This window comes from Coregonus clupeaformis, chromosome 1, assembly GCF_020615455.1.
Source record: "Coregonus clupeaformis isolate EN_2021a chromosome 1, ASM2061545v1, whole genome shotgun sequence".
Taxonomy (NCBI): domain Eukaryota; kingdom Metazoa; phylum Chordata; class Actinopteri; order Salmoniformes; family Salmonidae; genus Coregonus; species Coregonus clupeaformis.
In genome coordinates, this window is record NC_059192.1 from 45,539,418 (window position 1) to 45,556,031 (window position 16,614).

Below are 16,614 nucleotides of genomic sequence, written 5' to 3' on the forward strand. Positions count from 1 at the left end.
TTCTAGATGCCAGCACAATTAATCTTACTCCATCTTCCCTTTAAAAATCTAATTTAATGTTCTGAAGGGGCAGGAAGAGAGCGCAAGCAGGGAGCGCACCAAAATAGCACCATCTGATATTTATTTCAGAAAATGTCCATTCCAACAGCAGCAACAACATCTAACACATAATGGAACACTCTCAGACTGAAAAAACAAGGAGAGATGCTGATGTCATCAAAAGCAATTGTTTGAAAGTCTTGACTTTCGGGAACTCTGCAATGTGGCAAGTCAACCACTGGCTGATAAGGTCAGTGATTCAGCTAGCCTAGCCATTTGAAGTAAATTGGTCAGGACACATGAAGCTCTTCAACCATTATAGAGTTCATTATTAGCTACCCTTTTGTCAAAACCTTTCATTGTCAACCTCTTCTCTGCAAATACACTATTAAAAACATCTAGCTAGCCTTGAATCTCTTCAATCTGACTGAACTGTGGCTAGACACTAGGGCTGGCTCGTTTTTACAAGCGTGTATGACGGCTTGTTCTCATATTGTCTTTTTGGTCTCGTTTCCTTCGCTCGTTCTGTGCTGTTTGCAATGACTGTAGGCTGTGTGCACCTTCCCATTTACACACACGCACCCAAGCTCCTCCCTCTGCCACTCACAACAACAAAGATGAGAGATCGCTTCTTCCTCTGACAAGCAGTTTCAACTCGCTATTTGTATTTGAGGTTTGGTCCAATAGAATCAGTCATCTGGACACCGAAACAGAGACATTATTTTACTGTAATAGAGGAGAAGTTAACCTTTCTACCGATACACTTTTTATGTTTCAACTCCTCAAATTGCACGCAGAGCAGACACTACTAAAACAGGAGTCTCAATGAACATTGATTCTAGAAAATGTATGCTTACTTTGTCATTGCAGTACCACGCACGGCTAACAGCATTTTAGCCAAAGACTGTTATACTAGCTGTCTAGTCTGCGTTTTATACGTTTGCAGTAAGCATAAAAACACAATTATATAAGAAATTGGCAACTCGTTCTCATTCTGAGAAATAAGGTAGGCCACTTGATTTCAACATCTGAACAAAGTGTACAGGCTAGCATGCTGTTCAAACAGTTGGAGACAGACAGAAGGGTGTGTTCATAAAAATTCAACTGTTCTAAATTGTTAGTTAGCAAATAGGTTGGATAAACTTGAAATATAAAGATTAGCTGGCTAATCACTAGCATGTGGGCTTGTGCTTGAGTGTGTTTATGAGACCTGTGTTCATTTTCTATAATGCCTGCTACAAGTTATTAATTATTAGTGAATGTACATTATTCATGCTTTCTGGTTAAATTTGTAACAAAACAGAAATTTTCACAGACTTGAAAACCAGATCAGTGATAATTGCGAAAAAGCAGGTTAAAATATTTTGATAAAATAATTAGTGGGTCTTATAGTTGTGGGAGGCTTATATTTAGCCTAGGTATAATTTCACAAGCCCTGAATTCATCACATTATTGCTGACTGTCTGAAATGCAGTAGATTTTACCTTTAATTGTACAACAACGCTTATTTAGAGAAAACATACTGTATATTGTGAATCACCCATAAGTTTGAAAAAATTCAAGATGATTTTTAGGCCATATCGCCCAGCCCTACTAGACAGTGTGAAAATAATGTTCTAATCATGCTCACACCAAATGTACTGCTCAGCACCATAAACCAACACACATAATGTAGTCTAATACATTTTACATTTACATTTTAGTCATTTAGCAGACGCTCTTATCCAGAGCAACTTACAGTTAGTGAGTGCATACATTTTTTTTCTTTCTTCAATACCCCTCCACCACTCTAAATACACACTGCAGACTATTATATCATATTATTCACTTAGCCTCCACCATTACCTAGCATCAGCCATGTGATCTGGGACTAAATATAAACACACGTCTTTGTCCACCAGCTATTTCTGTTCCATCTGAGATTAACTATAACATTCTAATGTATTTACCAGAAAAGCACAATTCTCTCAACTCTACCCAGGACCTCCTCTCCGATTGTTAATGAAGTGTTACCAGTGGGCCCACCTACAGTAGCAACATGAAAAATCCTCTTAACCTCCATATACACACACTGTGCTCGATTATAGAGTCATTCAGGGTTCCAAGCCAGTAGGAGCAGCAGCTAGGCCTATATCAGTACCGAGCTCGAGGACACAGATTTTTTTTCTAATTTCATTCCATCCCTTTTCTATCTTTAGCAGTGTAAATATGCCGGCTCACTGGGGTCTAGATTAGAGCTGAGAGATATGGACAAAAATCGATGTCACAATGAATAAATCAGTGATAAATTACAATAAATGATTTTGGGGGAAGGCGCTAGAGCTGAGCGATATGGACAAAGTAATATAGTGATAAATGTAACTATTTTGCTCGATAACAATAAATACAACAATATATATATTTTTTATGGATAATTACTTTACATTAGCAGCAGGGCTTTAGACATTTTTTTCCAGTGTCAAGCAAGACAACTGAGATGGTAGGCTATGATTAAAAAAGTAAGCTATTTCATCTAACATATCCAGGGAATGCATGATAGATATTTTGATTTGCAACCTGTCAAGATAGGATCCAGAATTATCCGATTTCTTTTTGGCTCAGAGAATTTGCCGACATCTCTCTTTTCATGGAGGACTGGCTTGAATTGTGAGGATGACCACAGAATTTATTTTCATCATGAGCAAAATGTATTGGTTTTTCTACCCTATGTTGCAAAGGAAATGCGATCTATTTAATAAACACAGGAGACCAGCAAAATTGATAAGAGTGTGGGAGTAAAGCAGGAAGAGTGGCATCTAGTGGTCAAAACCTGGTACTTTCACACTAATTTATGCAACTTCAATGACTAGTTTCTCTGAACAGGGGAAAATAGCCATCACCAAATTCACAGGGAATCCAACACATAGTATGAAGAAGCAACACTCCAAACCACATTCATACTACTTGTCAGTAGGGCTGACCCCAATTAGTCGACTGGTCGATTGTTTGGTCGTTAGGCTGTTGGTCGACCAAGATTGTTTTAGTCGAGCAGTAACTTGGAGCTCACTGTATACAGTGCATTCGGAAAGTATTCAGACCCCTTGACATTTTCCACATTTTGTTACGTTACAGCCTTTTTCTGAAATTGATTCAATCGTTTTTTTCCCTTCATCAATCTACACACAATACCCCATAATGACAAAGCAAAAATAGGTTTTTAGATTTTTTTGCAAATGTATTAAAAATAACAAACGGAAATATCAAATGTTCATAAGTATTCAGACCCTTTACTCAGTACTTTGTTGAAGCACCTTTGGCAGCGATTACAGCCTAAAGTCTTCTTGGGTATGACGCTACAAGCTTGGCACACCTGTATTTGGGGAGTTTCTCCCATTTCTCTCTGCAGATTCTCTCAAGTTCTGTCAGGTTGGATGGGGAGCGTCGCTGCACAGCTATTGTCAGGTCTCTCCAGAGATGTTCAATTTGGTTCAAGTCCGGGCTCTGGCTGGGCCACTCAAGGACATTCAGAGACTTGTCACGAAGCCACTCTTGTGTTGTCTTGGCTGAGTGCTTAGGGTCTTTGTCCTGTCCTGTAACTTTCACTGCTATGCGGATGACACACAGCTGTACATTTCAATGAAACATGGTGAAGCCCCAAAATTGCCCTCGCTAGAAGCCTGTGTTTCAGACATAAGGAAGTGGATGGCTGAAAACTTTCTACTTTTAAACTCGGACAAAACAGAGATGCTTGTTCTAGGTCCCAAGAAACAAAGAGATCTTCTGTTAAATCTGACAATTCATCTTGATGGTTGTAAAGTCGTCTCAAATAAAACTGTGAAGGACCTCGGCGTTACTCTTGACCCTGATCTCTCTTTTGACGAACATATCAAGACTGTTTCAAGGACAGCTTTTTTCCATCTACGTAACATTGCAAAAATCAGAAATTTTCTGTCCAAAAATGATGCAGAAAAATTAATCCATGCATTTGTTACTTCTAGGTTAGACTACTGCAATGCTCTACTTTCCGGCTACCCCGGATAAAGCACTAAATAAACTTCAGTTAGTGCTAAATACGGCTGCTAGAATCCTGACTAGAACCAAGAAATTTGATCATATTACTCCAGTGCTAGCTTCCCTACACTGGCTTCCTGTTAAGGCAAGGGCTGATTTCAAGGTTTTACTGTTAACCTATAAAGCGTTACATGGGCTTGCTCCTACCTATCTTTCCGAGTTGGTCCTGCCGTACATACCAATACGTACGCTACGGTCACAAGACGCAGGCCTCCTAATTGTCCCTAGAATTTCTAAGCAAACAGCGGGAGGCAGGGCTTTCTCCTATAGATCTCCATTTTTATGGAACAGTCTGCCTACCCATGTGAGAGACGCAGACTCGGTCTCAACCTTTAAGTCTTTACTGAAGACTTATCTCTTCAGTAGGTCATATGATTGAGTGTAGTCTGGCCCAGGAGTGTGAAGGTGAACGGAAAGGCTCTGGAGCAACGAACAGCCCTTGCTGTCTCTGCCAGGCCGGTTCCCCTCTCTCCACTGGGGTTCTCTGCCTCTAACCCTGTTACAGGGGCTGAGTCACTGGCTTGCTGGTGCTCTTTCATGCCGTCCCTAGGAGGGGTGCGTCACTTGAGTGGGTTGAGTTACTGACGTGATCTTCCTGTCTGGGTTGGCGCCCCCTTGGTTTGTGCTGTGGTGGAGACCTCTGTGGGCTATACTCGGCCTTGTCTCAGGATTGTAAGTTGGTGGTTGAGGATATCCCTCTAGTGGTGCGGGGGCTGTGCTTTGGCAGAGTGGGTGGGGTTATATCCTTCCTGTTTGGCCCTGTCCGGGGTTTCTTCGGATGGGGCCACAGTGTCTCCGGACCGCTCCTGTCTCAGCCTCCAGTATTTATGCTGCAGTAGTTTATGTGTCGGGGGCTGGGGTTAGTTGGTTATACCTGGAGTACTTCTCCTGTCTTATCCAGTGTCCTGTGTGAATTTAAGTATGCTCTCTCTAATTCTCTCGTTCTCTCTTTCTCTCTGAGAACCTGAGCCCTAGGACCATACGTCAGGACTACCGGGCATGCTGACACCTTGCTGTCCCCAGTCCGCCTGGCCTTGCTGCTATTCCAGTTTCAACTGTTCTGCCTGCGGTTACGAAACCCCTACCTGTCCCAGACCTGCTGTTTTCAACTCTTAATGATCGGCTATGAAAAGCCAACTGAGAGACCTGAGCCCTAGGACCATACGTCGGGACTACCGGCCGTGGTGACTCCTTGCTGTCCCCAGTCCGCCTGGCCTTGCTGCTATTCCAGTTTCAACTGTTCTGCCTGCGGTTATGGAACCCCTACCTGTCCCAGACCTGCTGTTTTCAACTCTTAATGATCGGCTATGAAAAGCCAACTGAGATTTATTCCTGATTATTATTTGACCATGCTTGTCACTTATGAACATTTTTGAACATCTTGGCATGGTTCTGTTATAATCTCCACCCGGCACAGCCAGAAGAGGACTGGCCACCCCTCATAGCCTGGTTCCTCTCTAGGTTTCTTCCTAGGTTTTGGCCTTTCTAGGGAGTTTTTCCTAGCCACCGTGCTTCTACACCTGCATTACTAGCTGTTTGGGGTTTTAGGCTGGGTTTCTGTACAGCACTTCGAGATATTAGCTGATGTACGAAGGGCTATATAAAATAAAATTGATTGATTGATTGATTGGAAGGTGAACCTTTGTCCCAGATCTGAGGTTCTGAGCGCTCTGGAGCAGGTTTTCATCAAGGATCTCTCTGTACTTTGCTCCGTTCATCTTTCCCTTGATCCTGACTAGTCTCCCAGTCCCTGCCGCTGAAAAACATCCCCACAGCATGATGCTGCCACCACAACCATGCTTCACCGTAGGGATGGTGCCAGGTTTCCCCCAGACGTGACGCTTGGCATTCAGGCCAAAGAGTTCAATCTTTGTTTCATCAGACCAGAGAATCTTGTTTCTCATGGTCTGAGAGTCCTTTAGGTGCCATTTGGCAAACTCCAAGCAGGCTGCATTCCATATTTTGAGTGCTGGTACTGTTTATATTTAGGTGAAGGAGCTCCACAATACTTTTGAGCTAATATTCTATAAGAGGAACAGGAGCTCAAGCAGTAGAACATTTGAGATGCTGGTACTCAGCTCCGGTGAGCTCCTGCCCAAGTCAAGCACTGCTTCTTATCCCTTGCCCAAATAGCCTACAGCTGTGTCTGTCCCGAGCTCACTGGCGTGGGAAACATAATATTTTATACAATGTTGCAAGTTCGCTAGCGCAAGCTTCGGGCCGGACCCAAGTTAATAGTTGATACAATGTTTTAAGTTCGTTGCAGACAGGCCATGTGTAGCCAATGTGATTTATAGGATATTTATTCTTTTTATAAGGATATTTTCTACCTGCAGGCTGCAATGTTTTTATTTGTTGGCTTTATGTAGGCTATTTTTACATAGTTGGCAATGGCAATAGAAGTTACTTTTTAGGTTTGTTTAATTTTCCATTTCGATTGGAATAGAATTTTGATTAACCACATGACAATGATTTTCAGATATGAAGACGTTATTATAAATTAAATGAAACTGTTTCATGAAAATGTGCATATGAAAAGCATAACTGGCACACAGATCGGTAGAAAGGGTAAGAAATTGGCATTTCACATGAGAAAGGTTGCAGACGACTCGTAATGGCAGAATCTGCGAAAGCCAGCACGAGTGGGAGGAGAACAGTTGGGTCAGGTTAAGGTTTTTTTCTTCTGGTTATCTAGATCTCTGGCGCCCTCTTGCTGCATTTGTCTTACTTCATCAAACTGTAAGTTTAAAGCATCAGACAAGCTCAATGCATATAGTTGATTTTATTAAAACACATAGGGTGTGTCTACATATGGAAAAATATGTTTAAACATTTGACTAATCGATTGGTCGATAGAACATACGACTTTTGGTCGACTAAGATTTTTTGTAGTCAGGGACAACCCTACTTGTCAGACATAGAGAATTGATACTGTATACTAGTTGTTGGGGTAGGATTGGTGTGGGGCCCGTTGGTGGCTCTTGACAATTTTATTGGATTCCTGTCTTACTCATTGGTAGGAAGGATTTTGGTCCAAATTTGGATTTGGGTAGGATTTGCCGCTACTGTCAACTATGCAGAGTTCACCCACCGCTTCAGGGCAGTATTTGATCATCCACCAGAGGGTAAAGCGGCGGGTGGTTGGATTCTATATTTACTGAATATTATTTTAACCTATAAATTAAACTGACCAATTTGGGTGAACTCAATTAGCTTAATTTCTCAGAGACCAAATTACCGTTTTAAAAAGTAATGTTTCAGGAATGACAATCTTATCTGTTTCTAACTAAAGAAACGATTTGAACAATCTGAGATGGTGGGTGTCATGGCTTGCTGAAATGACATGGAACGACTCATTTGAAGCACTCCAGAAAATAAATGTTTTCCTTCCAACAGCTAAATTAGGGTTGTCTGATGATAAGTGTTTGACTTTGCCTCTGGACCCTTGCAGACGATAAATGTTTGATTTTCGCATCCACAGAACTCGGACGAACATAAAAAGGACGGTGCAAGATTCACCTGCAGCTGAATGCTCGTTTTGAACATCCCACACACACACACACACACACACACACACACACCTCTCTTAATGAGTCCTTATGACCGTGTTCCATCAACATCATCAGCATGGGGTGAATGGGTGCGTCAGTTCCAGGGAACCAGTTCCAGGGAACCAGGGTTGGGTTATAAAACAATATCCGAAACTTTGAACATCCCACACACACACACACACCTCTCTTTATTGAGTCCTTATGACCGTGTTCCATCAACATCATCAGCATGGGGTGAATGGGTGCGTCAGTTCCAGGGAACCAGTTCCAGGGAACCAGGGTTGGGTTATAAAACAATATCCGAAACTTTGAACATCCCACGGAGCACCAAGAATATGGCACCATAACAAACCTGCCAAGAGAGGGCCGCCCACCAAAACTCACAGACCAGGCCAGGAGGGCATTAATCAGAGAGGCAACAAAGAGACCAAAGGTAACCCTGAAGGAGCTGCAAAGCTCCACAGCGGAGATTGGAGTATCTGTCCATAGGACTACTTTAAGCCGTACACTCCACAGAGCTGGGCCTTATGGAAGAGTGGCCAAAGGGCATGTGGGAGACTCCCCAAATATATGGAAGAAGGTACTCTGGTCAGATGAGACTAAAATTTAGCTTTTTGGCCATCAAGGAAAAAGCTATGTCTGGCGCAAACCCAACACCTCCTATCACCCCGAGAACACCATCCCCACAGTGAAGAAAATCACATTGTATGATTTTTAAGTAATTCATTTGCATTTTATTGCATGACATAAGTATTTGATCACCTACCAAGTAGTAAGAATTCCGGCTCTCACAGACCTGTTAGTTTTTCTTTAAGAAGCCCTCCTGTTCTCCACTCATTACCTGTATTAACTGCACCTGTTTGAACTCGTTACCTGTATAAAAGACACCTGTCCACACACTCAATCAAACAGACTCCAACCTCTCCACAATGGCCAAGACCAGAGAGCTGTGTAAGGACATCAGGGATACAATTATAGACCTGCACAAGGCTGGGATGGGCTACAGGACAATAGGCAAGCAGCTTGGTGAGAAGGCAACAACTGTTGGCGCAATTATTAGAAAATGGAAGAAGTTCAAGATGACGGTCAATCACCCTCGGTCTGGGGCTCCATGCAAGATCTCACCTCGTGGGGCATCAATGATCATGAGGAAGGTGAGGGATCAGCCCAGAACTACACGGCAGGACCTGGTCAATGACCTGAAGAGAGCTGGGACCACAGTCTCAAAGAAAACCATTAGTAACACACTACGCCGTCATGGATTAAAATCCTGCAGCGCACGCAAAGTCCCCCTGCTCAAGCCAGCGCATGTCCAGGCCCATCTGAAGTTTGCCAATGACCATCTGGATGATCCAGAGGAGGAATGGGAGAAGGTAATGTGGTCTGATGAGACAAAAATAGAGCTTTTTGGTCTAAACTCCACTCGCCGTGTTTGGAGGAAGAAGAAGGATGAGTACAACCCCAAGAACACCATCCCAACCGTGAAGCATGGAGGTAGAAACATCATTCTTTGGGGATGCTTTTCTGCAAAGGGGAGAGGACGACTGCACCGTATTGAGGGGAGGATGGATGGGGCCATGTATCGCGAGATCTTGGCCAACAACCTCCTTCCCTCAGTAAGAGCATTGAAGATGGGTCGTGGCTGGGTCTTCCAGCATGACAACGACCCGAAACACACAGCCAGGGCAACTAAGGAGTGGCTCCGTAAGAAGCATATCAAGGTCCTGGAGTGGCCTAGCCAGTCTCCAGACCTGAACCCAATAGAAAATCTTTGGAGGGAGCTGAAAATCCATATTGCCCAGCGACAGCCCCGAAACCTGAAGGATCTGGAGAAGGTCTGTATGGAGGAGTGGGCCAAAATCCCTGCCGCAGTGTGTGCAAACCTGGTCAAGACCTACAGGAAACGTAGGATCTCTGTAATTGCAAACAAAGGTTTCTGTACCAAATATTAAGTTCTGCTTTTCTGATGTATCAAATACTTATGTCATGCAATAAAATGCAAATAATTACTTAAAAATCATACAATGTTTTAGATTCCGTCTCTCACAGTTGAAGTGTACCTATGATAAAAATTACAGACCTCTACATGCTTTGTAAGTAGGAAAACCTGCAACATCAGCAGTGTATCAAATACTTGTTCTCCCCACTGTAGTTTATAAAAAAGTATACACTAACCCTACAATAGTCCTATTTTTTTTTTTTTTTATTGGCTTCAACATGGTAATATTCGTCTACACACATTTTATTAGCATTTAGAAAATGCACTGCATGTTCGAGCCGTGGACAATTGGACATCGCCTGATATGGCCTGTTAGTGACTTTGCCACGTGAAAGGTAAACAAACCAACATGCTACAAGCGGATTCAGCACCAAGGACAGCAATAGGAATTCCTGCAATTTGACAGTTAGGTCTAACAGATGAAAGTGTAAGATGCAATTATTTTACAAAATGATAAAGGAAATACAATGAGCAGTCTATTGTAATAACTTGATGTTCCTAAATAGAACGTCCTACAGTCACGGGCACCTTTCATTCAATGGGCATCGCACACAGGCCTAATGAGTCCAAACTTTTCACAGAAGCTGCATGGACAAAAATAATGTCCAATAAAGAAAAAAATAGGAATGTCTGTTGACAGTTTTGCTGATTGTCATATTTTAATAAAACAATACCAATTAGGCTACAGTGCACCGCCGATAGCAAAATCAATGCCATAACCAATTACGTTACTGCTAAGATAAGCTTTTGGTGAGTCTTAAATATTACCAGTAGCTCTGCTTGAAATTGGCACATTGGCACACCTCAAATATTTCCACCCCTCCCACCTCAGCGCAAGCTAGCTGATATAAGACAGGTAAATTACCAATCCTGGCACCAGGGTTGTAAAATAGCAGAGTACTGGATTTTACAAGTCGAAAAAGCGCGCGTTTGACACTAGTACCACCTTAACATCAGCTGAGGCCCTAATGTTAGATTCTGCCAAATAGGTCACAGCTTATGTCCTCAAAACACCATAACTTGTGATCTCAACACAAAGCCTGCATTTGTTTCATGTGTGTAATAAAAAAAAAAACACAAAACAACTTAGTCAAAGAGTCCATCCCAAATGCAACATCTGGAGTCTGGAAAAACATGTAATGTTTCAATGTCACTGCACACAACTGCACACCCACTAAAAACATACCCAGTGTTTACTAGTTTAATGTACATTATTGCTCACAAATAAAAGTCTGCTCTAAAAACAATAACCTAGTATCAATAAGACACCCATAACTCAGCAGTCATGACAGGCAGTCTAATAAATACCTAGAAAGTGAAAAAACCCTTAGAGGGAGAGAGGCTCTTTTAAAATGTTGACACAACACTGAAAGTGATACAAGGTGTTTGGAGTTATAAAAGCTCAGTATTAACACAGTAATTATGCCAATAGATTTTTTTAAAACATTGCTCTCATTCCTAACTGGGCTTACTTTTCAATTCTGTTCCAACACATCCAACTGTCATTGTACTGCTTACACTGTACTTAGGGTTAGGGCTATGGTTGGTGGTACTCAATAGTTATTACACTTGACTTAAAGGAAATACACAGTAATAAGAACATGGTAGTGTAAAGTGTTATCAAAGATTATATTGTGTTGAAGTTGTAGCAGCAGCCAAAGCAAGATCATCAAGTTAGTCATTCTAAGTTTAAAGGGTCATGAAAATGATGAACCAGCAGCTATTAGAAGGAAACTAGGATAGAAACAGGTTTATTGAATACAGCATGAGAAACCTCAACAGATCTCTAATTCAAATAGTCTACTCCACAACATGTTGGTTTCACTTTGTACATATTTAATATGATTGGCCTATAGGCTATACCTGTCAAGAAAATGCTTCCAAATCATGATCCGTCTCACTGGGCCCATGCAGAATGGCAGATACAGTGCCTTCAGCAAGTATTCATAGCCCTTGACTTATTCCACATTGTGTTACAGCCTGAATTCAAAATGGAGTAAATATAAATGAACAAAAATATAAACACATATCCTTCGCATAGAGTTGGTCGGGCTGTTGATTGTGGCCTGTGGAATGTTGTCCCACTCCTCTTCAATGGCTGTGCGAAGTTTCTGGATATAGGCGGGAACTGGAACACGCTGTCGTACACATCGATCCAGAGCATCCCAAACATGCTCAATGGGTGACATGTCTGGTGAGTATGCAGGCCATGGAAGAACTGGGACATTTTCAGGTTCTAAGAATTTTGTAGGTTCTAAGATCCTTCCGACATGGAGCCGTGCATTATCATGCTGAAACATGAGGTGATGGCGGCGGATGAATGGCACGACAATGGGCCTCGTCACGGTATCTCTGTGCATTCAAATTTCCATCGATAAAGTGCACCTGTGTTCTTGTCAGTAGCTCATGCCTGCCCATACCATAACCCCACCGCCACCATGGGGCACTCTGTTCACAACGTTGACATCAGCAAACCGCTCACCCACACGATGCCATTAAAAAAATTAAATAAATAACTATAGTCCTTGCCGATGACAAGCATACACATAACATGATTCAGCCACCACCATGCTTGAAAATATGAAAAGTGTTACTCAGCGATGTGTTGGATTTGCCCCAAACAAAACTCTTTGTATTCAAGACATAAAGTTAATTTATTTGCAAACAGGAATATTTTTTGGAATATTTTTATTGTGTACAGGCTTCCTTCTTTTCACTCTGTTATTTAGGTAAGTATTGTGGAGTAACTACAATGTTGTTGATCGATCTTCAGTTTTCTCCTATCATAGCCATTAAACTCTAACTCTTTTAAAGTCACCATTGGCCTCATGGTGAAATCCCTGAGCAGTTTCCTTCCTCTCCGGCAACTGAGTTAGGAAGGATGCCTGTATCTTTGTAGTGACTGGGTGTATTGATACACCATCCAAAGTGTAATTAATAACTTCACCTTGCTCAAAAGGTTATTCACTGTCTGCTTTTTTTTTTTACTGTTACCCATCTACCAATAGGTGCCCTTTTTGCGAGGCATTGGAAAACCTCCCTGGTCTTTGTGGTTGAATCTGTGTTTTAAAATCACTGCACGACTGATGGACCTCACAGATAAATTATATGTGTGGGCTACAGAGATGAGGTAGTCATTAAAAAAATTATGTTAGACACTATTATTGCACACTTATTATGTGACTTGTTAAGCACATTTTTACTCCTGAACTTATTTAGGCTTGCCATAACAAAGGGGTTGAATAGTTATTTCAGCTTTTCATTTAATTAATTTGAAAAAATTTCTTAAAACGTAATTCCACTTTGACATGATGGGGTATTGTGTGTCAGCCAGTGACACAAAATCTATATTTAATCCATTTTTAATTCAGGCTGTAACAACAAAATGTAGAAAAAGTCAAGGGTTGTGAATACTTTCTGAAGGCAGTGTTACCCATATGAATGTATGTGGAAAATGTATAGTCTATGGACAAATATTGACCCCAAAAAATTGGCCTATTTTATCTCTATTATAAAAAATCTATTTTGTTACAAAAGAGTGGACTTCTATGAGAACTTAAAGCCCCTAGGTGAAAGTCAAAACAGGCACGGTAAATCTCTGCCTCCTCTCCTTAGCTGTGTCACAATAATGTTTTCAAGTAGTCTAGGCCATGATGGTAGACTACTACTACCATTTTACAGCAAGCTGCAAGACAGAATGATCGATGTAACCCGAGGCAACGTCCCAACCAGACAGAGGTCCAACAAACAGTTTCTGCAATGATAGAGACTACAAACATGATCAATCTTGATGGCTAAAGAGGCCCACGCTGTGGTTGTGCTCATACGTGAAGTAAGGTAGGTTACTTACGATGCTATGATAAAGAGTACCTGACATATCAAGGGCCCAGGGAACACATAAATTGAACGCGGCATTGTTGGATACATTGTAACCAATACAACTGGACAACATTCACATTAGTTACAAAGAAACAGTGTAGCAGACACCGTGTATCAAGCTGTCGCAGGCGCAGCAACTCACATCTTCAAAGAGCGATCCAACGTTGGCTGTCACGAGCAGTATTCCCGAGCCTGCTGTCACCTTCCCCGCCATAACTCTTTCAGAATCAAAAGTGTACCGGACTTTGACTGTTTAGAATTTAAAGTAACACAAGTCGCTAAAGGTTTCAGGAGGCTGGTTCGGTTAAAATACTGAGAAAAATACTGCAGCCAGGTTTGTGACCGCTCTGCTCGCTCATACTAGCAAGGCTCGTGCATCTAGTTGCTTGCTGAAGGTCTGCTGATGTTTTGCCTACTTTTTCACATTAACAGCCATCGTAAAAGTTCCCGTTTTAATCCATAGCGACTTCTGGCCTCTGGTTCATTTCAACGTTGACTGTTTTTCCCTGGCTTTTGCAGTGAAAAAGTCTCACTCGTAAGCCGCGACTCAGTCAGGACCATTGCCTTGATTGTTTAGAGAGGATAGGCTAGAGTCCTTCACGGTCCTGACGTCACCAAGCGAATGCAAAGATGGAGCTTTTTTAAAAGGGCAACGCACCACTAGACATGCCGAGCAAGAGACTGCCTTTCAGAGCTCTTACATAGGCCACTTAACTTGTTGTTGCTCTATAAAAAAAAATGCACCTAAAATGGGGGGAATAAAACTGTCCTGCCTAAACAATTTAATTCCCTATGTATGAAGCTTCTGTCATAACAATGTCATAAAAAGACAACATAGACAGGTTATTACTGACCTTCTGTAGTGACACAGACGCTACATGATAGAAATATGTGCTGGTCAGCTTATTAGCAAGATGAAAGCCAACAGCTTACCTAAAAACTGGGCTGTAATAGAAATTGCAAGCAATTGGTGTTGCAGCTGCAGTGTGCTTAAGTCAGTGTAGGAGATAAGAATGGCCTACATAATTGTTTTATTGCAGATTACACTATCTATTCACTGTTATTTTCTAAACCACTAGTTATTGTTGACCTGATAATAGATCAATTGTTTGTCTTCCATATACACTACCGGTCAAAAGCTTTAGAACACCTACTCATTCAAGGGTTTTTCTTTATTTTTACTATTTTCTACATTGTACAATAATAGTGAAGACATCAAAACTATGAAATAACACATATAGAATCATGTAGTAACCAAAAAAGTGTTAAACAAATCAAAATATATTTTATATTTGAGATTCTTCAAATAGCCACCCTTTACCTTGATGACAGCTTTGCACACCCTTGAAATTCTCTCAACCAGCTTCATGAGATATTCACCTGGAAGGCATTTCAATTAACAGGTGGGCCTTCTTAAAAGTTAATTTGTGGCATTTCTTTCCTTCTTAATGCCTTTGAGCCAATCAGTTGTGTTGTGACAACGTAGGGGTGATATACAGATGATAGCCCTATTTGGTAAAATACCAAATAGTCCATATTATGGCAAGAACAGCTCAAATAAGCAAAGAGAAACGACAGTCCATCATTAATTTAAGATATGAAGGTCAGTCAATACGGAACATTTCAATAACTTTTAAAGTTTCTTCAAGTGCAGTCGCAAAAACCATCAAGCGCTATGATGAAACTGGCTCTCATGAGGATCTGTCATGAGCCCTCTCACTCCACCGGGTTACCACCTTAATTGGTTTCCACTATCTTCCACTCTGCTCACCTCCCTCTCTCTACTCAGCCTAACTAGCTCCACCTGTCCCTGCTCTGCTCGGCTCTAATTACTCTGCCAGCTGCGCTGCATTACCCACTAACCTCTCCCAGTATTTAAGGCCCTGTCTTTCAGCTCTCCGGTGTCAGATCGTCTGCAAAGCTCACACCCGGAACCTGTTTGCTCGCGCTTCTGGCTCACCCTGGTTTTGTGACCCCGGACCTGCCTGTTTATTGGATACTCTTCTGCCTTAGGAGATCCAGACCTGCTTCTGCCATTACGACTCCTGACTACTCTTCAATCCCGGTAACTCTGACCAGCCTTCTGCCTTGCTACTACGTATTTTGGATTCCCTTGAACTGTACTGCTGCCTGGTTTCATTCCGCCCTGTTGTGTCTGTGTCTCCCCCCCCCAGGACTTCTGGACCACCCACCACCGGCTTCATAGGACGCATCGCTGCCACTGGGGGGGGCACAGACCCAGCGCATTGGACGGGATCCCTGTTACCCCTGGAGCCTTCATTCACTCCCTACTTCCCTTTTCCCTTAAGTTTAATAAACTTTCTGGTGTGACGCAATTGTAGTCCTCTGGTCGTCTGTCTGAATCGTGACAGTACGATCTGACCATTATGGACTCAGCGCACACTTTCCCCGACATGGAAACCGATGAGCATGAGCAGCAGTTCCAGCAGCAGCAACAACAACTCGCCATGCTCATTCAACTCCTCACCAACCTTACCCCAGCCAGTCTGCCCACCAGCCCAGCCCCCGAGTTACCTGCCCCGGTCATTGCAGCCGCTGCTCGGAACCCAAGATTGGAAACCCCGAGCGGTTCAACGGCGATTCAACCCAGGTCCGGCCATTCCTGACTAGCTGCCGACTTCAGTTCTCCTTGCAGCCAAGGACCTTCGCCACGGAGGGGGCTAAAGTTGGGTATGCCATCACTCACCTGACGGGCCGAGCTCGACTCTGGGGAACAGCAGAGTTCGAACGTCAAACCCCCGCATGTGCAACCTTCGACCTGTTTGCTGAGGAGATGCTGAAGGTGTTTGACCTGGATTCACCCACCGCAGAGGCGTCTCGTGAACTGTTCAGTATTCGACAAGGCAGACGTACAGTCGCAGACCATTCCATCGACTTCCGAACCCTGGCTAGACGAAGTTCTTGGAACACACCACCGTTGGTGGACGCGTTCTTCCATAGTTTGGCTGACTATATCAAGGACGAGTTGGTCTCCCATGAACTGCCTTCCACTCTTGATGAAGCCATCGCACTGACTGTCAGGATCGACAGAAGGATACAGACCCGTCGTCGTGAGAGGGGGGCGCCAAGGTCCAC

At 42.6% G+C, this 16,614-nt stretch overlaps 1 protein-coding gene across 2 annotated transcripts in view; it reads right to left on the reverse strand.

Annotated features, from left to right (window-relative positions):
• LOC121569244 (inositol polyphosphate-5-phosphatase A-like) overlaps positions 1–14,108 on the reverse strand; it is a 233,116-nt gene extending 219,008 nt beyond the window's left edge. The window contains exon 1 of one of the 2 annotated variants that reach the window (XM_041880055.2): positions 13,661–14,108. In XM_041880055.2, coding sequence (XP_041735989.1) covers positions 13,661–13,732 — 72 coding nt within the window. In that variant the 5' untranslated portion in view covers positions 13,733–14,108. The remainder of the gene's footprint in view (positions 1–13,660) is intronic. The other variant, XM_041880046.2, reaches the window with a different exon arrangement.
• Between the last annotated feature and the right edge of the window lie 2,506 nt (positions 14,109–16,614).